Here is a 27,653-nt window from a genome sequence, read left to right on the forward strand (position 1 = left end):
ATGTTTATTAAATTATGACTATTTCCCATCAACCCATCACCTTCCATCTTCTTTCAGCTAGTCAATTTCTGATCCAAACCGCTAAATCGCCCTCAAACCCATGCCTCCATGTTTTGTGCAATGGTCTACGGTTGGGAACCTTATCAAACACCTTACGAAATCCATATACACCGCATCAACTGCTTTACCCTCATCCACCTGTTTGGTCACCTTCTCAAAGAAATCAATAAGGTTTGTGAGGCACAACCTACCCTTCACAAAACTGTGTTGATTATCCCTAATCAACCTACTCATTTCTAGATTATTATAAATCCTATCTCTTATAATGCTTTCCAACACTTTTCCCACAACCGAAGTAAGGCGCACAGGTTTATAATTCCCAGGGTTGTCTCTACTCCCCTTCTTGAGCAAGGGAACAACATTTGCTATCCTCCAGTAACATAGGATATCTCTGTATCACTCAGGTTATCTTGCAAGTGTTCTACAAATTTACAAATTCACAGCTGGAGTGAGACACTCAATCCTTCAACCTGCTCTGACATTTAATAAGATCTTGGCTAATCTGACCTCCACTCCACTTATCCTGATTTTCCCCAGTAGTCTTTGAGTCTCTTGTTAATCTACCTCGGCTCTAAAAATATTTAATGACCTGCTCCTCCTGCTTTTTGAGGAAGATAATTCCACAAACATCTGACTCTGAGAGAAAAAAAAAGTTCTCCTGATCTTCTTAAATGAACACTCTCTAATTCTTGAGTTGTGTCTCATATTTAGTCTCACCCACAAGGGGGAACATCCTTTTACAGCTATCCTGTCAAATCCCCTCAGAATATTGAATGTTTCAGTACAATCTCATCTCATTCTTCTGCACTCCATTGGATAGGTACCCAATCTGTCTTCATAAAATAACCCTTCAATCCCAGTGAACCATCTTTGAATTGCTTACATCACATTTATATCTTTCCTTGAATAAGGAGATCGCAACTGAATCCTGTATTCCAGATGTGAGCTCATCACTTTCCTGTACACTGTCTCAAGATTTTCCACCATTTACATTCCATTCCCCTTGCATTAAATGGCAAAGTTCCATTTACCTTCTCAATTAATTATTGTCCCTGCATGTTAACTTTGCATTCATGTAGCAGGAAACCAGTTCCCTTTGTGCTGGTCCTGCAATCTCTCAGTATTTTAAAAAATATATTACTTTTTTATATTTCCTGTTAAATTGGGCAAGTTCACATTTCCCCATTCTACACTTCATCCATCCATCCATCCTTTTGCCCACTCACCTAAGTCTTCCAACTCTCTGCACTTTATCTGGATCTTGAGTTGAGGCTCTTTCTCCTCCCTATTTCATGAGGGTTGGTTCCATACCATAAATATTCTTCAGTTTCTAACTTCTGCTCCGTAAAAAGCAATAGAAATAGGGGCAGAACAACATTTTAGCCGTAATTTTGAACTTGTAGTTTGAAGCTTGACTTGCTTTGCAGCGGTGGGTTTAAAATTAAATGACCATATTGAAGGACAGGCTACACCTGTGGGGAGAAATGGATCTGCAGTGATTTTCAGAGACTAAGTTTGAACAGTGAAATTGATGCCCCCAGAGTACACCCCATTACTCCCAGATAAACGGTTATGTCTGGATTAATTACCATGATACTTCATCATTGACCTGCACTCCATAAGGTACAAAGTAGGGATGTTCACTGATGAATAAGCAATGTTTAGCACCTGATGCGGCTTGTTAGATACTGAAGCAGTTCATGTTCAAATGCAACAAGATCTGGACAATATCCAGGGGGCTGACAAGTGGCAAGTAATATTCACACCACACAATTGCCAGGCATTGTCCATCTCCAATTAGAGAAGATCTAACCATTGTCGCTTGGCATTCAGTGGTTTTACCGTCAGTGAACCCCCACTATGAGCATCCTTGTGTTTACTATTTACCAGAAACTCAACTGGACTACCACATAAACACAGTGGCTACAGGTCAGAGATTAGGAATGTATCGGCGAGTAACTAATTTGCTGTCTCCCTAAAGACTGTCCACTATCAACAAGGCACAATCAGAAGTGTGATGGATATGCCCACTTTCTTGAATGGATGCAGCTCCAACAATATTTGACACCATCCAGGACAAAGGCTGCTTGATTGGCACCATATCCAAAAGCGTCCACTTCCTGTAGCAACGGTGTGCACTATCGGCAAGATGCGCTTAAGGAATTCACCAAGGCCGTTCAGATAGCACCTTCCAAACCCATGAACCACTTACATCTGAAAGAGCGAGGGCAGCAGATAGATGGGACTGTGACCACATGCAAGTTCCCTCCAAGCTACTTGGAAACATATCACTATTTCTTTCCTGTTGCTGGGTCAAAATCCTGGAATTCCCTCCCTAAGGGCATTGTGGTCAGCCTGCAGCACAGGGATTGCAGTGGTTCAAGTAAGCAGCTCACCACCACCACCTCCAGAGCAAATAGGGGCAGGCAATAAATGCTGGTCAGTCAGTAGCACCCACATCCCACAGATGATTAAAAAATAAATATTCAGCATTGTACTAGGTAAGCTCCCAGCATCTGCACAGATTAGTTTTGCACAAAACCCAAGTTACCGGTATTCTCTGGATTCTAAAGTCCTGGTGTGCCTTCAAGATCTTTCATTTTAGTGTATTTACATGGATTTATATTCAAATGTTTACAGATTTAATGTTCCAGGTGGTGATACTCATTTCACTGTGCAGCTCCTGGACTGTGTAAATCATGTGTGCAGCACCCCCACAAGCGACAATTTATTTCCAGTTTGTATGCTGCAAGTGAGAGTGGATCTAGCCCCATGGCTGTAAGATTCCTGTCAGAAGCAGCAAGATAGGTAAATGCATCATGGCATGATTACAGTCTGACAGGAGTCATTATCTAATCAGAGGTGATCAATCTGGCAATGATGGAGTCATCTCCTGCTTCAAGGTGGCACCACCAGCTCTGCTGAAACCTCAGTCTCTCATTGATTTTTACTCATCAAAGCAAAGGACAGCAGCCTCACACAGACCCTGATCCCTTCCCTGTTATTACTGTCAGCAAATGAGGGAAGGAGTCAAGCACAGGACTTAATTGGAAACTCGGTTCATTTTGCTCGATGAAATTTGACAGCTGTTTTTAAACTGATCGCCCTGTACCTTAATTGTCAGAATGCAGTGGATACCTTCCACAGGCTAATGCCAGGAATATCATTACTGGTGCCACGCAGCTGAGGAAATGAACCTTTAAGATGGTCTGACCACTACTCCACTGATTCTTTTCACTTGCATGAAACAGTATTCGTTTTTCCAACTGAGAAAACATTTGAATCCATCACCCAGCACCTCATTTCATTAACGGTGACAGTTCTCCCTTCCTTTGGTCCTATAATTTTGCTTTGTGCTTTGATATTTTCACAACTTTTCAGTCAGTTAGCAAATTAAGTACATTTGACTTCCTTTTTATTTTTTTCTATTTGAAACTTCGTTCTGATAATTTTATGCACTTTAATGTCATTTGAGGACTCAGGAAATGGTCTGGCCTATACATGAAATCATCTCTCTTCACGTAATACCACAAAGCAAGTATTGTGAAGTGTAAAAATAAAACTAAACCTTGAATAGGTCTAGATACAAACCCTGGGCTCCTGGAATCGCAACTGTTTGTAAGACTTGTCAAGCAACTGGCCCATTTTGGTGACAGCACAGCTGAAAGTTACAGCATTAAGATTTCCAAGATGTCAACCTGGGATAGCTAAAGCAGGCAGCTTATTTGGTGGCTGTTTGTGTTGTAGTTGCTGTGGTGTTGCTGATGCAGAATGCGAATTTCAGGTGGTGACAGAGCTGATTGAGCTAAAACTGGGATGTGGTGCCAGTGGAACAATCACTTGAATAGCCGCAGGGTAGAACGAGCTGACAGCTCTGCCTTGTGCCACTAATGATTGCTGATGACTGGCCTGGGCAGGCTGTGTGCAGTGAGCAAAATGAAAGCAATATAAGAGCCAAAATCAGGCTTGGATGAGTTATAGCGTTCATTACCACATGCGTGGGTGTGTAAGCAGCAGGCTTCTTACGAGATGAGCTCAGATAAAGCTTTCAAATTCACAAGCTTTTCTCTTTTCCAAAAAAGAGGTATACGATGCTGAGGATGAAAGCGGGGTTTTCTGGATTGTTCTCCAGACTCTGAGCAGATTACAGGGCCTGATTTTAAAAACATTTTCTTCCATTGAGTTTCTTTGATCTGTTCTCTTCCTCCCCTCCCCCAAGTGTAAGTGGTGTGGCTGCTCCTTGTGTCCAACACATAGTTGGTTTACATTCCTGTACCTTCCACACCTAGCTACCTGCAGATCAGTACTGGCACTGTACAGCTGAGACACAGCTTTAACACAGCTTACCACGAATCTAGTGACTCAGTTCACTCTCACAAGGCATCTATTTATTTTCCTAAACTAGAAAACATTTGGAGTAATGACCAATGTCTCCATTTCACTGGGTGGTTACTCACCAATGTTTGTCTGATTGTAACTTGGTGTGTAAGGACCAGGATGCCTGATTCTGTATGGGAACCTTTGACGTAAGATGAGTGTGTGTCGGTGAGTTGCATTTCAACACACACCTCATTATTGTTTAACTTCTGGGTTTGTTGTTGATAGCCCAGTAATGGGCACAATGAGGACTCTTGCGATGCCAATTAACTCCAGTCAATCGGGAGTTTGGAAGCAAGAGAAGAGCAACTTTGAGAATATAGAAAGGATGGTCAAACATAGTATCCCACATCATAGTGCCTCCTCTATTGTGCTCCTGTCATCAGTCAGAATTCAGAGAGAGAGATGTGATTCCCTAGCAACAGGAGGGAGAATCCTGCTGCTACCACAGAGAAGGAGCAGCTGCTGGTGTCTTTGAGAGTCAGCAGAGCAGAAACAGTTTGTTAGAAGTGCGTTAATGACAATGCTGACCTTGTTCATGTTGATCTTGATTAGCACACGTCCTGTGCGGTGTAACCTGTATGCCTTATTCTGTCCAAGTTTGTTTTTCGCCTTATGATCATATGTTGGTGCTTACTATGATCTAACTACTGCTTGCAAACAAAGCTTTTCACTGTTTGCATGACAATAAATCAAATCAAACGCGTTCTAGAGTGCACCTCACCTCAGTCTGCCTTTATCAAGTCCATTCAATCACTTTGCACCTCACACCCACTTACCTTTTCAGCTTGTCCATCCTTCTAATCTTCGGCACCACTTCACATCCTATCTCTCCATCCATTACTCCTACTCACCATCAGGCTTAAGAAATTAGATGCCTTCTCCTCAGTCGTCGTCACTAGATCTTTCAAATGACCTCTTTCCCCTGCACTGCTTCAAAGCTTGATTCTTGCTTCTGTTGTAAGAGACAAAAATAAAGAGCACGTGAGGGGAAGAGAACCAGAGGTTACCCTCCAGAGATTGCTCAGTTAACTACTGTAGAAGTGGTGTAAAAATCAGCATTTTTGCATTGCTGACCATCAAAGATGGGGACTTGCATGGTGACTGAATCGACAAAAAAAGCCACACACACCATAACAAACTCAGTCGCGATGACTTGGTTTCAGCAGGGAGTAAATTATGATCATCTTTGTCGTAGTCATACCTTACCAGAATTAATTTGTATCTTTCTATGACAATCAAAGCCGTTGGGTATAAATCAGGATTCCGTGGCACGTACAGATGACAAATCCTCAAGGTGATTCATTCCATGCTGCTCTGCCTCATCACGTTTCAGATGGGGACCTTGGAGACATACGATGGCTCTGACTTTCCAAGTGAGGACAATGAGACAGTCTGGACACCTCCGGAAAGACCCTGTGAAAGAACTGAGCCTCCTCCAAATTCTACTCCGATTGACGGTGCAAAGGAGAGGGTTTGAAGAGAAGAAGGGAGTGTTGGGACAGATTTTGTTGCAGGCTGTTGTCACTATATCGCCATGCAATGCTAGAATGGCCATTACCATGGAACAGTAAATGCTCACTCAGAGGAAACCATGTGCTCCCATGGGTTTGACTACAGGCGTGCAGACTCCAAATGGCCACATAGTTGTGCCCTCTCTTGCTTGCCTGAAGAGGTTAACACTGAAATCTCCTCAGCGGCACCTCCAAGTAGGAGTGAGAGATCCAGACAGCTATGTCCCCATGCCTGGTCACCATTCCTGTGGTTAGTACAGTCTCTAAAACACAGTGCTGGTGAGTTATGCTGTGGTCTGTTTCATTCAGAATCTACCCTTTGACCGAATCAACACATTATCCTGTCCACCCTCCCTCACTGCCCTGGGAACTCAGTGGCACAGTATTAATATCACGGCTCCAACTGGTCATTGTTTCCTGATCCACTAATGATCTTGCAACTTTGATAAGGTATAAGTTAGTTAAGCTGCCCCCTTTGTGAAAGAGCCTTGATCTTCAATGGTATAAGTCTTTATCAGACCAGCTGAAGAGAACTTCAAATCAGTTAGAATTCCTCTCAGTTCTGAGGGATGTATTGAGACCTGGCCTACTGGTGGTATGCTCTGACACAGATCAGCATGCAAGTAATTACTTACAAACTCTGAAAGATCTGGGCTCCAGGCTCATTATATGTATTAAATCAAGAGAGTTCCCAACTCGTTCTTTAATATTGCATATTCCAAAGCATTGCAACAAAACAATCTTTGCTGGCATTCATAATCTACACTTTATCGCCTGTCTTCCCACTTGTATATCCTTCAAACCCTTTCTCTTTCATGCAGCATCCTGGTTACTCCTTAAAGGTATCTCTGCACAAAATTGGAGAAAGTCATGTTGATCAATTGTGTTTTATATTCGTTCATACGATGAAGCATCGCTGGCTGTGCAAGTATTTATTGCCTATCCCTAATTTACTGTTGAGAAGCTGATAGTGAACTGCCCTAGTGACCTGCTGCAGCCCATTTGCTGTAGGTAGACCCACAATGCTGTTCAGGAGGGAGGTCCAAAATCTTGACCCAGTGACAGTGAAGGAATGATGATGTATTTTGATAGGGTAAAGAAGGGTATTCTGTTTCTGTTAGTTGGTGTGTCAGTAACTATGGGTCATATTTTCATGAGTGGGTGGATGGGCTTCCAGTCTCTGCTTTGCCCAGATGGCCTTAAGTTTCTTGTGTTGTTGGAGCTGTACCCATCCAGGCAAGTGGGGAGTATTCCATTACACACTTGACCTGTGCCTTGTGGACAGATTTGAACTGCATAGGTACAGCATTTATATGGCTAGCCCACTTGACTTTCTGGTGAGTGACAACCCCCAGAAAGTTGAGAGTTGGGAATTTAGTGATAGTAATGCCATTGAATCATTGCGCAAGTGAGCATATTAAACGTTTGAAGTGGTCATCTTCATTGATATGCATGCAGCCAAATATCCTTATAACATCTTCTCTTTCTCTGTCTTTCTATTCTTTCTCCAACCTGCTGTTATTTGTGGTTAGACTTTTGTCCCACGTGGGCTTTCTACTGTCCCCTGCTGCCACTGAAGTGAAGCACATCCCTAAATAAATGTACTTCTAAAGGAACAGAGACCTGCTGTTTGGTGGTGAGCTATTCTTTTAACGTGGAACATTCACGGATCAAGAAATACAATACTTAAAACTACACCATCAGTCATTCTGTAGCCGCTTGAATGTTAATTAAGGTCCTGTTGGTGGAACTCATTGTGTACATCACAATAGTTATCTTTTTTAAAAGAATGTTGTCTTTAGTAATATAATTTACCATTATTGAATCAATTAGGAGAGTAGAAGTGAGGAGGATGAGACTGCAGAAAGACACACTGCAATAAATCTAATGGAAACCAGATGTGTTTCTTATGAGGAAGCTGGAAACAGAGGGCTGTGATTGACACTTGAAATTGGCAGCCTAATACCAAAATATTGGGAATGCCTCACCTGGAAATTGTAGGTTTCTTACGTCCGGCACATAAATGTTCAGAAGATCCAAAATTTGTACAGCATTTCCCATGGGCTATTCTCAGTGAGTTAATTCAATCTATGTGTCTGAGAGGTCTCATGTTTTGAAGAAGTGGTTGCATGTGTAGTGTTTAACTCCTTAACCATTGTGGACGTGAGAACTGTTCAGGGTCAGTAAGTTATTTACTAGATCAGCAAATGGAAAAGTGACTTCAAATTTTGGAACATTTTCCACTGATAGCACCAATTTTAAATCAAAGTTGCAGAGTCCTGAGCTCTGGAGTACCCCCTCTCCCCACTTCTTCCTTTTAGGATACTCCTTGAAACCTCGTGTCAAATGTTGTTTCAGTGCACGTCTCTAAAGTTACTTTAAAGTGGGTGGCACGGTGGCACAGTGGTTAGCACTGCTACCTCACAGCGCCAGAGACCCGGGTTCAATTCCCGCCTCAGGCAACTGTCTGCACATTCTCCCCGTGTCTGTGTGGATTTCCTCCCACAGTCCAAAGACGTGCAGGTTAGGTGAATTGGCCATGCTAAATTGCCTGTAGTGTTAGGTGAAGGGGTAAATGTAGGGGAATGGGTCTGGGTGGGTTGTGCTTCGGCGGGTCAGTCGAAGGGCCTGTTTCCACACTGTAAGTAACCTAATCTACTTAGCATTTTACTATGTGCCATATAAATGTGAATTGTTGTTGGATATCTTCCTGAATTGACTGACCTCCTGCCCACATTCATACCCATTATCTCTCTCAATAATTCAAACTCGTTGCCATCAGGGTATAATGTTAATCACACCCACTTGCAGCATTTCAGTGTCCTCAGATTTTAACCAACTGATTTAGTCTGGTTACAGCATGGGAAATTAGGACCAGAAGTAGACCAGTAAGCCCCTTGCTTCTGCTCGTGGTTGACCTACCTCAACACCATTTTTCTGCATCATTGCCATATTTGTTTGTCCTTTTTAATCTCTCGAAATCTGCTGATTTCTGTCTTGAATACTCTCGATGACTGAACCCCCCCCCCCGGAGTAGAACATTCCTAAGATTCACTTTCTTCTGAGATGGTGTCCCTGGTTCTAAAGCTCCTCCCAACCAGGCCAAACATCCTCTCTCTATCCAGTCCACCAAGTTATGAACGGATTTTGTCTGCATTTTTTAGGAAGCCTTTTCTTTAACAAATGGACTGGTTGTACTGTCTATGGAGGAGAAAGTGAGGACTGCAGATGCTGGAGATCAGAGCTGAAAATGTGTTGCTGGAAAAGCGCAGCAGGTCAGGCAGCATCCAAGGAGCTTCCTGAAGAAGGGCTCATGCCTGAAACGTCGATTCTCCTGCTCCTTGGATGCTGCCTGACCTGCTACACTTTTCCAGCAACACATTTTCAGCTGTGGTTGTACTGTCTATGCCATGTTAATTATTTTCTGTTCATTCATATGGTGAGTGCATCATGGCTAGGCCAGTTTTTAAAGTCCATCCCATAGAAAGCAGTTAAGAGTCACCTACATTGCTGTGGGTCTGGAGTTGCATGTAGGCCAAGAGCATTAGAGAACCAGAAATAAAAACAGAAATTGCTGGAGAAACTCAGCAGGTTCAGCAGCATCTGTGGAGAGAGAAATAGTTAATGTTTTGAGTCCAGTTACCCTTCTTCAGAACCATATTAGGGAACCAGATGGGTTTTTATTATCATCGATGTGATCATATATTTGCTATTAAGATAGATTTTATTGAAATCAAATTTCACCCTCTACCATGATGGGATTTGAAGTCATGTCCTATAATGATAACCTGCGGTTCCAGATTACTAGGAGAAAGTGAGGACTGCAGATGCTGGAGATTAGAGTTCAGAATGTGTTGCTGGAAAAGCACAGCAGGTCAGGCAGCATCCAAGGAGCAGGAGAATCGATGTTTCGGGATAAACCCTGCAGATTACTCGATTACTAGTCCAGTGACATTGCCACCCTACCACTAATTCCTGCTACTGAGTGTGGAATGGGCTTTGCTACAAATGGTCAGTGATTTCAACCTTGGTACACAATGGTTGTCTTCATGAGTACATGGTGCGGCTTGACCCGGCTCGAGGTAGAGGGTTTGGAATGATGCTCGACTGTATTCCGCGGAAATGTTTAAGGCTTTCAACTTTTGATGCCTATTTCACAGATTGTAACTGCAGTTGGAAACATTAACAATCACAGAATTGCGTGCTGCATTTCAGGAAAAATCCTACTTTGAATGAGGCAATGTTATGTGGAGCTTATTGAATTTCCTGCTTTTGGCAATGACACCCGAGGAGATTTGGTTATGATTTGTCTGAACAATGTGCTCTTAATGCTTCCATTGTGTTGCTATCACCAGCATATTCAGCATAAACAGGAGGCGGTGCGGAGTTCAGGCACTTTGCCAGAAATTGGAGGAATTGGTCTTCACAGTTCAGAATACATGAAACCAAACTGTTAGTGTTAGAAGGATGCTACTCCAAGGGGCAGGATCATCTTATTCAAATGTAACTCGAGGGTACAATGTCCAGAGTTGCTGCGTTTTAGCCGACTTAATGAGCTGCAGTTTTTGATACATGTGCGCTTCCTTTTATAAAAATGTACAAGTGTCCTGCCATGTGATTTTCCTGAGAGTTGCGATGTAAATTGCTGAGGGGGTTTAATAATTCTGAGAGACAGCAAATCTGCACAGCGTTAAAGCCACGTGTCTGGTTAAGTATATCCATTTTGTTAACCGTTTCAGAGAATGGTTGCTATGGTGCCTCTGTCATCCTTTTCTGGAGGTGTACTCTGGACAGAATAGATTTCTGTGTAGCCTTGGTATGCAGTCTCACTCGGAAAGGGGAGAAGAGGTTGGGAAGCTGCACCTAGAGTGTGAGAATACCACAGCTGTCCACATTCGGAGCAACTAGCAGGGTGAGCTGAAGGAAGGAGGTGGGCTCTGCAGCACACATGGAAGTGGGATGTTACAAGCAGCCTGTGGGAACCCAGTTCCAGATATTTCTTTCAAGTCCTCTGATTCATCCTGGTATCAAAGTTTTATCAGATGAAATGTGTGGGTTGTAATCTCAAATGGAGGGAGGAGGGCTTTAGTTGTTTTGAATACCTTTGTTAGCTGGTTAGCTTATCTGAATTCTAAAGTTCTCCAGCTCTAGAGGACTGTGGGTTGCCTTCTGTCTAATGATGTTTGCTGCAGTTTTACTAGCCTTGGTTTATTACTGTATTTCACTTGTGTGCAAATCAGCATGCTAACCTGTTGGGAACTAAAGAACGCCTGATCCTATGCCATATCTCCACCAACACACACTCTCGCCAGTGATCGAACAATAAGTATATAATAACCTGAACTGAACTGACTACATAGAGTAGTAGGTATGGTGTGCAGTATTTTTCTATTCATTGGATGTGGATGCCAATCCCTAACTGCCTGAAAGGCAGTTAAGAGTCGTCCACATTTCTCTGGAGTCATGTGTATGTTAGACTGGGTAAGGACAGCAATTTTGTTCCCTGAAGGGCATTTGTGAACCAGCTGGGGTTTTTAACATCAGTTAACAATAGTTATGTGATCATCATCTGACTAGCTTTTTACTGAATTCAGATTTCATCATCAGCCATGATGAGATTTGACCCCAATGCCCTCAAACATCAGCCTATGGTTCTGGGTTGCTAGTCCAGTGACATTACCACTTTGTGTCAGCCTTCAGTCTGTAACATAGCAACTTTTATACAGCAACCTTTATGTAGTACAACACTCCAAGGCATTCCACAGGACCATTATAAAATGACCAATGTAATATGGCACTGAGCCACAAATTTAGGAGATATGCGGCCAAATGGCCAAAAGTTTGGTCAAAGGGAGATTTTAAGACCTGTGTGAAACGAAGAAAGTGGGATACAGAGATGGTGAGGTTTAGGGAGAGTATTCCAGAGCTTAGTTCTGGACAATTAAAAATATAGCTGCCAATGGTAGGGCCATTGAAAATCAAGGATGCTCTAAAGGCGAGAACAAGAGGAGTGCTGACATCTCAGGAGGTTCAGGAGCTGCAGGAGGTTGCTGAGAAAGGGATGGGTAAGGACGTTGGAGGAGTTTGAAAATGAGCTGGAGAACTTTAGAATTGAGATAAGCTAACCAGGAGCCAAGGTAGGTTGTTGAGCACAGGTTGTAGGGAAATGAAATCTAGCAAACGTTAGCTCGCATGGCTGACTTATGGGTGATCTCAGCCCAGATCTTCCAATGAAGATTGGGAACCCCTGTTTCCCAGGAGTTCAGGGAGGTTTTAATTCTTCAAACTTTCCTGGGTAACTATCAAGATAAGTCAGACAGGGCCTTTGGTAGGCTTGCCTTTATTGATCAATGCATTGAGTATAGGAGTTGGGAGGTCCCCAGTGGGGCAGGAGAGCAGGTTAAAGGTGAGAGGGGAAGGAGACCTCAGGGGCAACTTTTTCATGCAGAGAGTGGTGTGTATATGGAATGAGCTGCCAGAGGAAGTGGTGGATGCTGGCATGATTACAACATTTAAAAGGCATCTGGATGAATAGAAAGGGTTTAGAGGGATATGGGCCAAATGCTGTCAAATGGAACTAGATTTATTTAGGATATCCGGTCAGCATGGATGGGTTGGACCGAAGGGTCTGTTTTCATGCTGTATATCTCTCTGACTGTATGACCCTCTGAAGTTGGGCACTTTTGCATAGGTCTCCATATGCCAGGTAATTGCCCATCGGAACTATCCACTTCCCAGGTAATTCGTGGAGATTCAGCTTCATGGTGTCCTTGTGGTGCCAGTTTGTAATTTCTGTCAATGTTTCTATATCAATGGTCTTCCTGTCAGATGTTCTGGATCTTCATCTTTGTGGGAGGGTTGAGTGTGGATGATCAGGCAGGTCTTTTATTTGTTCTGAGTTGTTTAATGAGTTGTGGAATATGGTAGTACAGAAACAAGCATTTCAACCAACTGTGACCACCCTGGCTATTAAGCATTTAACTAATATCTAAACCCGTGTCTTTGCAGTTGGCGCATAGCCTTGTATGCTATGGCACTTTAAGTGTTCACCTAATTATTGTGATGATTCCCACCTAAACCACCCTTTCAGGCAGAGAGTTCCAGATATTATTCTTCATTTGGGTGAAAAACAACTCTTCTTAAACCCCCTCTAAACCTGCTGCCCCTTAAGTCTTTGCATTTGGTAATTGACATCTCTACTAAAGGGAAATGTTTATTCCTATCAACGTTATTCCATGCTCCTCATAATCATGTATACCTCAATCAATTCCCCCCTCGGCCTTCTCTGCTGAAGGCATAATAACCCAAGCCTATCTCGTCTCTCTCTGTCTGGCCAAGGCAGCATCCTGAGGATTCCCCTTTTGATTGGATTTATTACAGTCACATGTACCGAGAGACAGTGTAAAGTACTGTGTGCTAACCAGACAGATCGTGCCTGACATAAATGCACCAGATAATAGAACAGAATATAATGTTGCAGCTACAGAGAAGTTACAGAGGAAGATCAACATATGAGAGGTCCGTTCATAAGTATGATAACCGTGGGAAAGGGGCTGTTTTTGAATCTTTCTGTATCATTTGCAATCTCTTATAGCATTAATATTATTAGTTTTAGTATTGCAATGTTCTGCTGCTCAGCGATGGAAATGGTAGTGGAGGAAGGTTATGTAATGTTTACTGTTTCATCCTGCAGGAGACTGAAATGACCCCCTTGAATGGTGTGAGCCCCCAAGTGCTGAGCCAGGAGAGCAGGGCTTTGAATGATCCTGCAATAGACTGGAACCTTTCAGTTTGGTTTTGATGTTGAGTTCAGTATTTGGTTTATACAGACGTGTGCACTCAGTGACCTGTTACTAAATTGCTCTCAGTAATGTGAGCCAGCATTATCTTCTGTAGCATTGTTTTTTTTCAGTAATCCGTTTATCATGCAGCACCACAGCAGTGTGTGTGGGGATTGGCATCAGCCCCAAGAATAGTCTTCAGCGTGGTTTTCTCACAGCATGGGGATTAATGTACTGTACAGAGCAGTGGGAGCCAGTCTAATTCATACTCAGTCAATATTTTAGGGAAGGATGGGATTGTGGGGCAAGAATGTCAGGCAGTGATTCTCATTTCCTGCACTGCAGCATGGATATCAGCTAGGTGTGAGAGGGGAAAGGCAGGCAGAGTGAGAGATGAGGACATTTGCTACTGTGTGCATTGTCTAACAAAGCTGGTATCCTGGCTTCCCACTGTGTGGTACGGTAGCTTAGTGGTTAGCGCTGCTGCCTCACAGCACCAGCAACCCTCAGGCGACTGTCTGTGTGGAGTTTGCACATTCTCCCCGTGTCTGCGTGGGTTGCCTCCGGGTGCTCTGGTTTCCTCCCACAGTCCAAACTTGTGCAGGTCAGGGGGATTGGCCATGAGAAGTGCAGGGTTACAGTAATAGGGTAGGGGTGGTCTAGATGGGATGCTCTTTGGAGGGTCAGTGTGACTTGATGGGCCAAATGGTTTGCTTCTGTAAGGATTATATTCAATGATTCTAATAAGGCAAACATTTTTCACTATCACAAGATGTCACACAAAACCAGAGAGAGCAGAGAATTTAACTCTAGGCAGGAGCATTGAGAGGGCCTGGTTTTCCAGACAAAACCCATTCTCAATCTTGGTATGGAGGTATCAAACAGAGCATGAGGCATTTCTGTGAAGAAGATGATTTCCCACACAGCTGAATGTTGGACATACCTGAACTCTGCAATAAAAGGTCTAAAGTTCATTTTTGTTCTTGCAGTCAGGAGAGACGCCAACCACACCGAAATACTCCAAGGACTGTAAGGAAAGCTTCTTCCCATCTGCACCGAACGCTGTCAGTACACCGGCTCCCGTTTCGACTACATCTAGTACGGTGGTGCCTGAGAACCCCAGGCCAAGTGACTCTCAATCTAAAGTTAGGCTCAGCAACACTGCCCAGGAGGACCAGCGAGGTGCTGACGTCGCACCAATGTTGACACCAAGGGATGTCGAGCCCCAAACTCCCGGTCCAACAGACACTCTATCATATCTCGCTCAAGGTAAACTGCTTAAACAACAGCTTTCATTTATAACCCCCACTTTTCACGTAGAGAAACATTCTGAGGTGGTCCACAGAGGCCTGAGAGGAAACGGATTCCCAGCCAAAGGAAGATAAACCGAAGGAAGGTAAGTTTTGAAAACTTGATCAAGGTGAGGAGAGGAGGCTTAAGAAACATCTTCCAAGATCTGGAAGATTATTTGAACTACAGGTGCAGAGAAAGTTCCAGAAAAAGCTGAAGAGAAAGGGACAGTGAATTTTGGAGGAGCGAGGGTGGGGGAGGGCTTTGAGTGAAAGCTGAAGTATTTTAAACTGAGGGTCCTCTGGGATTGTGAAGGGCAGGTGCAATGGGCAAGTCGGAATAGTTGACACAGTAAAGACAATGGCACACTTTCACCCTGGTAAACTAATGCCTTCCTATTCAATGCAGGAAGAGGGGGGCGGGGGGAGGGGGTTATAACTTAGGTTTTTTTTCCCTCCTCTTTTCTCCCCCACCTTGACAGCAGTGACTCATTGGGGCTTTTGATTTTGATGTTGCCAGAGCCTCAGAGTGAACGGTTCCTGGGAGACTCTAACAATGAGTGGCAGAAATGCATTGGCCATATGGAAACTGGGACGTTAAAGCACCAGGGAAAGTGCTGAGGCTCATTGCATGCTTTACTTAATCTCTCCCTCAATATCCTCCAACCAGCCCTCAGTCCTCTCACTGCAGTCTCGGCTTTGGTTCAGATGTTTGTTTCCTTTCTCTCTCTTCAGCTTCTCACTTTCAAATCAGGTCATTCAATTTTGGACCATGAAGCTTAACATTTCATAATTTCCCTTTGTAATTTTGAAAACTTCATTGTAATGCAGTTTCCTTTCCACAGATGACAATCAAGTTCTGTATCTTTCCTTTGTAGTTTAAATTACTGACACCCAGTCCATGTTGTCACAGTTTAGTGTAAAATGTGAAAAAGGCAGGGTGCGGAGGACAGAAGGGTTTCCTGTTCTCTCCTCTCTATCTCACACCATCCATTGGTTTGTAGGTGCTCACAATAATTGTAACCTCCAATATACAAGAGGTCAATTCACTCAGCACAGACCAAGGATTGGACTGCAGCTTGAAGTGAACTTGGGCATCTGTCTGGTGTTTTGGCTTTCATTAACAGGGGGATTGAGTTTAAGAGTCGTGAGATCTTGTTGCAGCTCTATAAAACTTTGGTTAGACCGCACTTGGAATACTGCGTCCAGTTCTGGTCGCCCTATTATAGGAAAGATGTGGATGCTTTGGAGAGGGTTCAGAGGAGGTTTACCAGGATGCTGCCTGGACCGGAGGGCTTATCTTATGAAGGGAGGTTGACTGAGCTTGGACTTTTCTCACTGGAGGAAAGGAGGAGGAGAGGGGACCTAATTGAGGTATACAAGATAATGAGAGGCATAGATAGAGTCGATAGCCAGATACTATTTCCCAGGGCAGAAATGGCTAACACGAGGGGTCATAGTTTTAAGCTAGTTGGAGGAAAGTAAAGAGGGGATGTCAGAGGCGGGTTCTTTACACAGAGAGTTGTGAGAGCCTGGAATGCGTTGCCAGCAGCAGTTGTGGAAGCGAGGTCATTGGGGATATTTAAGAGACTGCTGGACATGCATATGGTCACAGAAATTTGAGGGTGCATACATGAGGATCTATGGTCGGCACAACACCGTGGGCTGAAGGGTCTGTTCTGTGCTGTGCTGTTCTATGCTGTGCTGTTTTATGTTCTATGTTCTATCAGGGCAGATACTGTTGTTTTTAACAAGGGAGAGGAAATTTCCCGATGTCTTTATCCCATTGTTTGTTATCGCATACCATTTTTCCTCAGTACCTGCCAATATTATAGCCAGCATTGTATGAGATCAGTACACCAGGATGGACTGCCAAGCCTGACGTGTAGGAGCAAGCTTTGGCCCCAGTTCTGCCCCTGTCTCTGTGGCACAGCCATGATCGAGTGCGTGTATGTTTCATGTGGAGTGATCAGTTCAATGCTTGTGTCCCCACTGTTTTCGTGGCAGTGTGTTGCTACAGCAGCCATTCTGTTTTGGGACTGTATAGTGCGGTGGTTAAGCAGGGGCTGAGTTTATTGTAACTGGCAGTGAGAAATGCTTCAGTTTAACTTTGTGTTCCTGTAAGGACTGGAAAATATTTCTCCACATGACTTGCAACTTGGCATCAAATAGATGTTTTAAAAAAAAAATGTTTTGATGAACCGTTTCATTCCTTTAAGAAATATTGTTGCAGAAAAAAAACTTTGCTTTTTAAATGAGTATTAATTTGGGTAGGAGAGGGGAAAAATATTTGAACAATGAATCAGTGAGGGAAGTCAGGCTGGGTCAGTTCCAAAGTGAACAGCATTTTATATAATCCTTGGGTCTGTTCTAAATGTGGAGTCTTGGAATGTTCCAGAACAAAATCCACTTGGCCCTTCAAGTCAACATCAGTGTTCTGCTCCACATGACCGTGATCTGACTCTCCTATTTGCTCCTTCATTGTTCCTTTATTAAACAGCTATTTGATAGAATGTAGAACAGTGCAGCACAGCACAGTACAGGTGCCCTGTCTGAGAACTGTTACCAGTCCCTGCTATGGCCTCACCACCATGTTGTTGCCCTCATTTCATGATGCGGTTAAAGGTCATAGGACCTGCCTATGAGGTTCAGTGCAGCAATGAACAATATCCATTTATGAGGAAATGTTTCATTGTTCAAGTACTTCACACGTCTATGGAGATTTTTGGGGGAGTAAAGAGCAATGCCAAGAAATGATACCTCAAACTTAAATAAGGTGGGAGACAGGGTGTAGTTTTAATATCACAGAGGTTGAATAGGCTGGGGCTGTTTTCCCTGGAGCATCGGAGGCTGAGAGGTGATTTTATAGAGCTTTATAAAATCATGAGGGGCATGGATAGCATAAATAGACAAAGTCTTTTCCCTGGGGTGGGGAAGTCCAGAACTAGTGGGCATAGGTTTAGGATGAGAGGGGAAAGATATGAAAGGGACCCAAGCGGCAACTTTTTCACACACAGAGTGGTGAATGTGTGGAATGGGCTGCCAGAGGAAGTGGTGGAGACCGGTACAATTGCAACTTTTAAAAGGCATCTGAGTGGGTATATGAATAGGAAGAGTTTGGAGGGATAAGGACCAGCTGCTGGCAGGTGGGACTAGATTGGGTTGGATGTCTGGTTGGCATGGATGGGTTGGACTGAGGGGTCTGTTTCCATGCTGTACATCTCTGTGACCGTATGACTCTATAAGAGACCCTTTAGCCCGTCAAACCTGAGCTATCAAAAATACATTAAAACCTCCACTATCCAACTTCCCTTGGGCTAGGCCAGTAGCCTTGTATGAACACTTGATGTGTCATAAAATTCAAGTACTTTCTAAAGGTTGAGGTTTTCAACCTCAACTCCCCTCCCAGGCAGTGCATTTCAGACCCATATAGAGGCACTAATGTCTACATTACAAAATTCTGTTAGACACCTTCAGTCCAATGCACTGACCACCTAAATGGGCAAATCTTTTTGCATATAACCATCTTTGAATGCAGCATATCCAATAATGCTTCACAGTCAGTGAAGTAGTGTTGAAGTGGAATCACCATTGTACTTTAGCAAGTGCAGCAATTAATCTGTGTACAGCAAGCTGTCACAAACAGCATGGACACTAGGGATAGCTCCTCTGCTCTTTTTGAGATCTGTGAAGACAGAAGGGGCCTCAGTTAAACATTTAATTCGAAAGACAGCACCTCCAACAGTGCAGCACTCCCTCAGCGTTCCACTGGTGTGTCAGCTTTGATATTAGAGGTTCAGTTTCTGGAGTGGGACTGGAACCTGCCACCGGCTGCTTCATAGATGTGAGTGCTGTCCGCTGAGGTGTATCCGACACACCAGAGACATCTCTGAAAATACAAGACTCTGTCAGATGAGTTCTTCTTCTCTCTGGGATCTGCAGTGCTTGGTCTTGCTCATTCTCCCTGGACACCGCAATCTAACTATTCCCCATCCCTATCGTCAATTAGTTTTTGAAACAAAGTTAGTGTTGTGTACGTAAATGTAGGGAAGAATGACATACAAGCAACCATGATAAATTGTTAGGTTTATACATGGTGTTGATGTTGCTCAGGGCATCGGGAGAATGTTGAAATAGTGCAATGGGACCGTGAACATCCATCTAAATCAGTGGAACAGACAGGGCAAGATCTTTATTTAGCACGACAAATATAACACCTCAGACAGTGAAGTGCTTCCTCAGTGTAACACTCATGGCTCTGCCTAGGATAAAGATCCAAATCCTGAACTGGAAATTGAAACCACAGCCTTCTAACTCAGGAATGATAGTGATTAACTAAACCAAGCTGATGAGCTGAACTTGTCTTTACGATGACAGCACATGTGTCAGATTGTGGCTCCTCAAAGTGACACATCCCCATTTGTAAGCATTGGGCCAGAGTAATCTGGCCTCTGTGTAGCATACCTCTTGCATTCAGCACCACTGCCAGTGCACAGAGGGGACATTAATCCCTCCATTCAACCTGGCTGCCAGTGCACAGAGGGGGCATTAATCCCTCCATTCAGCCTCTCTGCCAGTGCACAGAGGGGGCATTAATCCCTCCATTCAGTCCCACTGCTAGTGCACAGAGGGGGCATTAATCCCTCCATTCAGTCCCACTGCTAGTGCACAGAGGGGGCATTAATCCCTCCATTCAGTCTCACCGCCAGTGCACAGAGGGGGCATTAATCCCTCCACTCCGCCTCACCGCCAGTGCACAGAGGGGACATTAATCCTTCTGTTCAGCCTCACTGCCAGTGCACAGAGGGGACATTAATCCTTCTGTTCAGCCTCACAGCCAGTGCACAGAGGGGACATTAATCCTTCTGTTCAGCCTCACTGCCAGTGCACAGAGGGGACATTAATCCTTCTGTTCAGCCTCACAGCCAGTGCACAGAGGGGACATTAATCCTTCTGTTCAGCCTCACTGCCAGTGCACAGAGGGGACATTAATCCTTCTGTTCAGCCTCACAGCCAGTGCACAGAGGGGGCATTAATCCTTCTGTTCAGCCTCACCGCCAGTGCACAGAGGGGGCATTAATCCTTCTGTTCAGCCTCACTGCCAGTGCACAGAGGGGACATTAATCCTTCTGTTCAGCCTCACAGCCAGTGCACAGAGGGGACATTAATCCTTCTGTTCAGCCTCACTGCCAGTGCACAGAGGGGACATTAATCCTTCTGTTCAGCCTCACAGCCAGTGCACAGAGGCTACATTAATCCTTCTGTTCAACCTCACTGCCAGTGCACAGAGGGGACATTAATCCTTCTGTTCAGCCTCACAGCCAGTGCACAGAGGGGGCATTAATCCTTCTGTTCAGCCTCACAGCCAGTGCACAGAGGGGACATTAATCCTTCTGTTCAGCCTCACCGCCAGTGCACAGAGGGGACATTAATCCTTCTGTTCAGCCTCACAGCCAGTGCACAGAGGGGACATTAATCCTTCTGTTCAGCCTCACCGCCAGTGCACAGAGGGGACATTAATCCTTCTGTTCAGCCTCACAGCCAGTGCACAGAGGGGACATTAATCCTTCTGTTCAGCCTCACAGCCAGTGCACAGAGGGGACATTAATCCTTCTGTTCAGCGTCACAGCCAGTGCACAGAGGGGGCATTAATCCTTCTGTTCAGCGTCACAGCCAGTGCACAGAGGGGGCATTAATCCTTCTGTTCAGCCTCACAGCCAGTGCACAGAGGGGACATTAATCCTTCTGTTCAGCCTCACAGCCAGTGCACAGAGGGGACATTAATCCTTCTGTTCAGCCTCACAGCCAGTGCACAGAGGGGACATTAATCCTTCTGTTCAGCCTCACTGCCAGTGCACAGAGGGGACATTAATCCTTCTGTTCAGCCTCACAGCCAGTGCACAGAGGGGACATTAATCCTTCTGTTCAGCGTCACAGCCAGTGCACAGAGGGGGCATTAATCCTTCTGTTCAGCGTCACAGCCAGTGCACAGAGGGGGCATTAATCCTTTTGTTCACTCTCACCGCCAGTGCACAGAGGGGACATTAATCCTTTTGTTCAGCCTCACAGCCAGTGCGCAGAGGGGACATTATTCCTTCTACTCAGCCTCACAGCCAGTGCACAGAGGGGGCATTAATCCTTCTGTTCAGCCTCACCGCCAGTGCACAGAGGGGACATTAATCCTTCTGTTCAGCCTCACCGCCAGTGCACAGAGGGGACATTAATCCTTTTGTTCAGCCTCACAGCCAGTCCACAGAGGGGGCATTAATCCTTTTGTTCACTCTCACCGCCAGTGCACAGAGGGGACATTAATCCTTTTGTTCAGCCTCACAGCCAGTGCGCAGAGGGGACATTATTCCTTCTACTCAGCCTCGCCGCCAGTGCACAGAGGGGACATTAATCCTTCTGATCTTCCTCACCGCCAGTGCACAGAGGGAACATTAATCTCTCTGTTCAGTCTCCACACCAGTGCACAGAGGGGGCATTAATCCCTCCATTCAGCCTCATCATCAATACGCAGAGGGAACATTAATCCCTCCATTCAGTCTCCACACCAGTGCACAGAGGGGGCATTAATCCTTCTGTTCAGCCTCTCAGCCAGTGCAAAGAGGGGGCATTAATCCCTCCATTCAGCCTCAGTGATCATCCTGTATTTCCATGCATTTTATGGACAGTCTAATGATCTGGTTCCTGTGATACACGGGGCATTGATCTAAACTTCCCTGATGTTTAGGCAGTCAATGCAACACCCAACTAGCTGCTGGCCACTGGATAGGAAAGCAAGGACATTCTGATTACTTGCTTCAGCAGCTGTACAGTGGGGCTGTGCTGGTCAGCATGCAGTGAACCACTCACCTCAGTACATTGGAGTGACTTGGACCGGAGAATGTTTTACCTGAAACATCTGAAAGGCTGTCATTGCAGAATTGATGTCAGCTTCTGAGTGAGTAGACTGTGGGTTCAAGTTACACTCCAGATTTGAACATGTAATCGAGGCTGGCACTCCCAGTGCGATACTGAGGCTCTTGCAGTGTTGTCTGAGATGATGAGATGTGATCTTCAATAATACAAAAACCAAAGCCCCTCCTGCTGTCAGATGGTGTAAAAGATTGCGTTGCACAAGGGCCAAGTAAAACAGGAGAGTTTTCCCTTGTATCTTGGCCAGTAATGTTTCCACAACTGACATCACCAAATCAGATTCTGATAAGAGATCAGCAACCTGAAATGAGAGTCCCTCTCTCCACAGATGCTGCCTGATCTGCTGAGTATTTCCAGCTTTTTCTATTTGTGGTGATCTGGTCATCATTATATTGTTGTTTGTGAAACCGTGCTAATGCAATTCAGAGTACAAGAATACACTGCATTTCGAAATGTCCCATCAATACTCCTTGGTTATTGTCATAGCCCACTGTTAAAAGGAAGTGACATTTTCATCTCAGCACATGCTTCCTGTTAAAATTCATATTTTTCTGAACGTTGATCCCAGAGCAATTATCATGAACAAACAAATCTAACATATTTGATCTTTTCAAACCTGTGGGAAAGATTTGGAGCTCTTTAACTCTAGCCCGAAGGTGCAGTGAGGAGCTGGGCCAAGGGTCACGCAGAAATATATTGGCCCATTATTTGTGTGATATAGATGGTAAATTGGTGCATTTAACCCCAAACCCACTGATAGCTCCCGATGAGTGAGTGGAAAAGATAGAAAAATGATGAACTGGAATCAGATGGATCTGTTCTGTGCACCGTACGTTTCAGATGATGATTCTGAGGAGCCTCTCGAAGGGCTGAGTTATCGGCATCAGGAGACCCATCTGTGTCAGCAGATGAAGATGGCGACCGTCGCTTCATCCCATGATTCAACCCATTGGCAAGAAGAGGGTACGTACACTCAGCGAGACGAGGGCTCACATCCTGCACACTGCTCCGGCCATGGTGAGTACCTCCAGCAGCAGATTATTAATGTGAATAACTGACACCCTAACTTTGGGTCTGTGCGCTGGGCCCATAGCCAAGCAGCTTCAGCAGCACAATCCAACCTCAATCCTGCAAAGGTATTGGGAGCTGCCAGACTGTGTCCCAAATTGGGAGGAAATGTGGTAAGTTATCTGGGATAAATATTCTGTATTAACTGCTTACTTGCAGCGTAACAAAAAATGTTGCTGTGGGGATTTACTCTCTCAATCTGACTGAGGTTCAATCTATTATCCTTCCACTGTTATACAGCACATACCTATGAGATAGGATCTTATACAGTCATTAGTTTAGGTAGGAATTGTGAAACAATGAGTGAAGTAGCTGTTGCAGTATTTTCAGGTTCTTTGTAATTGACTTTTTGTTCTGTGTGTAATCACAGCAATGATACTATCTATTAGTCTATTAAGCAAGTGTAGGAACTGATGACTGCGTGTTGGACAGCACAGGAGCTATGGTAGTACAGTGATTCATATCCAGCGTCTCAGCATCACAGGCAGTAATGAGTTGTGCCAAAGCAAAGTGACACCTCCTTCCCTCCCCTGTATTCCCTTTGCCAGCTTCAACAGCTCATCGTTGGCCTTGCTAATTACGAAAGGATTTGGAGTGAGCAGAGTATTGTAACGTGATGATCTCACCTAACTGGATTCTATTTCTCAAGTTTTCTTTTTCTCCTTGTCCTGGACATTGTAGTTCAGTAGCTTAAGAATTTGAAATAGCTGGATCTGTTGATTTTGCATTTTCAGTGCGGCACTGTTCAGCTTGTTACAGCAGAGCATTGTGTGATGCAATGTGTGCCTCAATCTTTCCCAGTCCTCCATTCTCTTCATGGCAGAACTGATCCCTGTATTCTGGAGCCTGGATCAGACAACTTCCCACCTTCAGTCAATGGGGCTTTGTGCCCCTTGGTGACCCATGTGACAATGGATGTCTGATCTAACCAATCTCCTGAACAACCTGCAAAGTTGGCATGATGTCTCCACAGCTGGCAATTGTGGACAATCCAGCAGAGTTAGATATCAGATTTAATAGTCGAGAGTGTGTTGCTGGAAAAGCACAGCAGGTCAGGCAGCATCCGAGGAGCGGGAGGCTCGACGTTTCGGGCCAGAGCCCCTCCTGCTCCTCGGATGCTGCCTGACCTGCTGTGCTTTCCCAGCAGCACACTCTCAACCCTGATCTCCAGCATCTGCAGTCCTCACTTTCTCCTATCAGGTTTCATAGGCCTTTTGAAGTTAAAGTTTTCCTTCACCCAACCAAGTTAGTTCGAGAAGGTCCACTAAGGGCGGCACGGTGGCACAGTGGTTAGCACTGCTGCCTCACAGCGCCAGAGACCCAGGTTCAATTCCCGACTCAGGCGACTGACTATGTGGAGTTTGCACATTCTCCCCGTGTCTGCGTGGGTTTCCTCCGGGTGCTCTGGTTTCCTCCCACAGTCCAAAGATGTGCAGGTTAGGTGAATTGGCCATGCTAAATTGCCCGTAGTGTTAGGTAGGGGAGTAAATGTAGAGGAATGGGTGGGTTGCGCTTCGGCGGGGCGGTGTGGACTTGTTGGGCCGAAGGGCCTGTTTCCACACTGTAAGTAATCTAATCTAATGGCAGACAGTTGAGTCTCCATGGCCAACAGTTCTTTAAAATAAGATGACACATTAATTATAGATCTTTTCAAAAATAATTCATTTAAATTTGCTGTGTGAAAACAGTATTTAAAATTGTATGAGCTGTTTATTCGAAAATATTCTTCCCAGTTACATTTGACCAGTTACTATTGAAAGGTAGTGTTGATTTTATATACTTTGTTTCTGAGTGATAGAAGGTTTAATAAATAAGGGATGATGTGTATATATAGAAGGGAAAGGGGATATACTTCTTCCACACTTGCTCAAAACACTCTGTCTCACTATCAGCTGTCCTCGATTCAAGGATGACATCTAGTCAGTTGTGAGAGTTTGTCCTGTGGGTCTTCCTGTAATGATCTGCTGATCTCTGGGTACATGAGGCAGATGTCTCATGGTGGGGAGAGACCTGGAGTACAGGATTTACTCCTTATCCTGCTACTGCTCTGTCTCATTCAAACATTGTGACTCAAAGCGTGGTGTAGTTTGTCCAGTTGTCATAGACCAGTTACCACCCTTCTGAAGAATTAATCAAAAGCACCACTCAGTCATTATTGTTCATGTTGCTGCATTGTCAGGGAGACCTCTGGCCACCTGGATACAGTTGATTTTGCAGTAGTTTTACTTGAGTGCTTGTAGAAAATGTCTGTCATGGTGACGCGGTGACTCAGTGGTTAGCGCTGCTGCCTCACAACACCAGGAACCCAGGATTGAGCCCATCCTCAGGCTGACTGTCTGCATAGAGTTTGCACATTCTCCCCACATCTGCACGGGTTTCTGTTGGGTGCTCAGGTTTCCACCTACAGTCCAAAGGTGTACAGGTTAGGTGGGTTGGAGAAAGTGAGGACTGCAGATGCTGGAGATCAGAGCTGAAAAATGTGTTGCTGGAAAAGCGCAGCAGGTCAGGCAGCATCCAAGGAGCAGGAGAATCGACGTTTCGGGCATATAAGCCCTTCTTCAGGAAAGGTGGGTTGGCCAGGTTAAATTGCCCAGTGTCTAGGGATATGCAGCTGGATAGGTTAGTCATGGGAAATGCAGGGTTACATGGATGGGGTGGGTCTGGATGAATTGACTTTCAGAGAGTAAGTGTGGAGCTGATGGGCCAGTTGGCCTGTTTCCGCACTGAAAAGATTCTGTAATAAAGGATATAGTGGTAGAGCATTTAGAAATACCTAATATGATCAAGCAGAGTCAGCATGGCTTCATGAAGGGGAAACCATACCTGACAAAATCAGAAACTTCCTTGAGGTGGATATGGTACATTGGATTTTCAGATGGCGTTTGATAAGGTGCCCCACATTAGGTTACTTAATAAGATAAGATGAGAGCAGTATATTAGTGTGGAACGAGGACTGGCTAACTAATACAAGGCTGAATGTTAGGATGGGGGGCGCATTTTCAGTACAGCAAACTGTAATTATTGGAGTGACGTTTGGATCCGTGCTGGAGCTGCGATTGGTTACAATACTTATTACTGACTGTGATGGGGAAAGTGAATATACTATTGCCAGTGTTCAATCTTTTTGTCCATTTCCATTGATGCTTTTAAACATTAATTGTTAAAGTGCCACTCACACTTGTCAGCGTACTTTGTCAAGTTACCTAAAACATTCAAAATAACATTAGTGCTGCTGAAGTATGAATTGTAACTTTCTGTTTGAGTGCCCCATGTGGCCTAAGTAATTAAAGCCGCGAACTGCAAAAGCAAATACCATTCCAATAAGCGTGACATCATAAACATAATTCCTAGCCGTTTACTTAGGCTGGTGTATCCAGTTCCAATAATATTTACTTGATCTAGTGTTTCCCTGTTACTGTCAGTTTCCCGAAGCTATGGGTCATCAGTTGACTCAGTATCCAGTGGTAGTGACTGAAACAGACCTTTATAAAATATGCTTTCATTCTAACATGGAAAAATTCAAACATGAAATTGAAAATTCTCAATGTTCAGGCTGAACTGAAATAACTCCTACATATCAGATAATATGCGATTTTAAAAAGTCACATTTCTTTAGTGGGACAAGGAGAGCTACAGAATGAAAACAATTGGACTGACATTGAAATTCAAGATAAGCTAGATTTCTGAACTTCACTTCAACAAGATAGGAAAGGAGTTGGGAGTAGGCATGATAAATGTCGAGATAAAGACAGTCATAGAACGTGGTCTAAACCTGGATGATGTACAGCTTCAACAAAGTAAATCCACAAAGGCAGTACAGACTGCGGGCATGGTCTGCCATTCCCTGTGATATCCAGGCGGGTGTTGAATCCCGTTCCCTGTGATATCCGGGCGGGTGCGGAATCCCGTTCCCTGTGATATCCGGGCGGGTGCTGAATCCCGTTCCCTGTGATATCCGGGCTGGTGCTGAATCCCATTCCCTGTGATAACCGGGCGGGTGCTGAGTCCCGTTCCCTGTGATATCCGGGCGGGTGCTGAATCCCATTCCCTGTGATATCCGGGCGGGTGCTGTGCACCGTTCCCTGTGATATCCGGGCGGGTGCTGTGCACCGTTCCCTGTGATATCCGGGCGGGTGCTGAATCCCATTCCCTGTGATATCCGGGCGGGCATGGTCTGCCGTTCCCTGTGATATCCGGGCGGGCATGGTCTGCCGTTCCCTGTGATATCCGGGCAGGTGCTGAATCCCATTCCCTGTGATATCCGGGCGGGTGCTGTGTCCCGTTCCCTGTGATATCCGGGCGGGTGCTGTGTCCCATTCCCTGTGATATCCGGGTGGGTGCTGAATCCCATTCCCTGTGATATCCGGGCGGGCATGGTCTGCCGCTCCCTGTGATATCCGGGCAGGTGCTGAATCCCATTCCCTGTGATATCCGGCTGGGTGCTGTGTCCCATTCCCTGTGATATCCGGGTGGGTGCTGAATCCCATTCCCTGAGATATCCGGGCGGGTGCTGTGTCCCATTCCCTGTGATATCCGGGTGGGTGCTGAAACCCATTCCCTGTGATATCCGGGCGGGTGCTGAATCCCATTCCCTGTGATATCCGGGTGGGTGCTGAGTCCCATTCCCTGTGATATCCGGGCGGGTG

General features: G+C 44.9%; 1 protein-coding gene across 5 annotated transcripts in view; it reads left to right on the forward strand.

Annotated features, from left to right (window-relative positions):
• Positions 1–27,653, forward strand: part of cabin1 (calcineurin binding protein 1) — a 513,604-nt gene that overhangs the window by 471,416 nt on the left and 14,535 nt on the right. For all 5 annotated transcript variants that reach the window (XM_088000226.1, XM_088000222.1, XM_088000224.1 and 2 more), the window contains 2 exons: positions 14,722–15,001; positions 22,780–22,956. In XM_088000226.1, coding sequence (XP_087856352.1) covers positions 14,722–15,001; positions 22,780–22,956 — 457 coding nt within the window. The remainder of the gene's footprint in view (positions 1–14,721; positions 15,002–22,779; positions 22,957–27,653) is intronic.

The sequence above is a fragment of the Chiloscyllium plagiosum genome, unplaced genomic scaffold (assembly GCF_037043375.1).
Source record: "Chiloscyllium plagiosum isolate Xiang-an unplaced genomic scaffold, Cpla_swu_hap1 HiC_scaffold_24, whole genome shotgun sequence".
Taxonomy (NCBI): Eukaryota; Metazoa; Chordata; class Chondrichthyes; order Orectolobiformes; family Hemiscylliidae; genus Chiloscyllium; species Chiloscyllium plagiosum.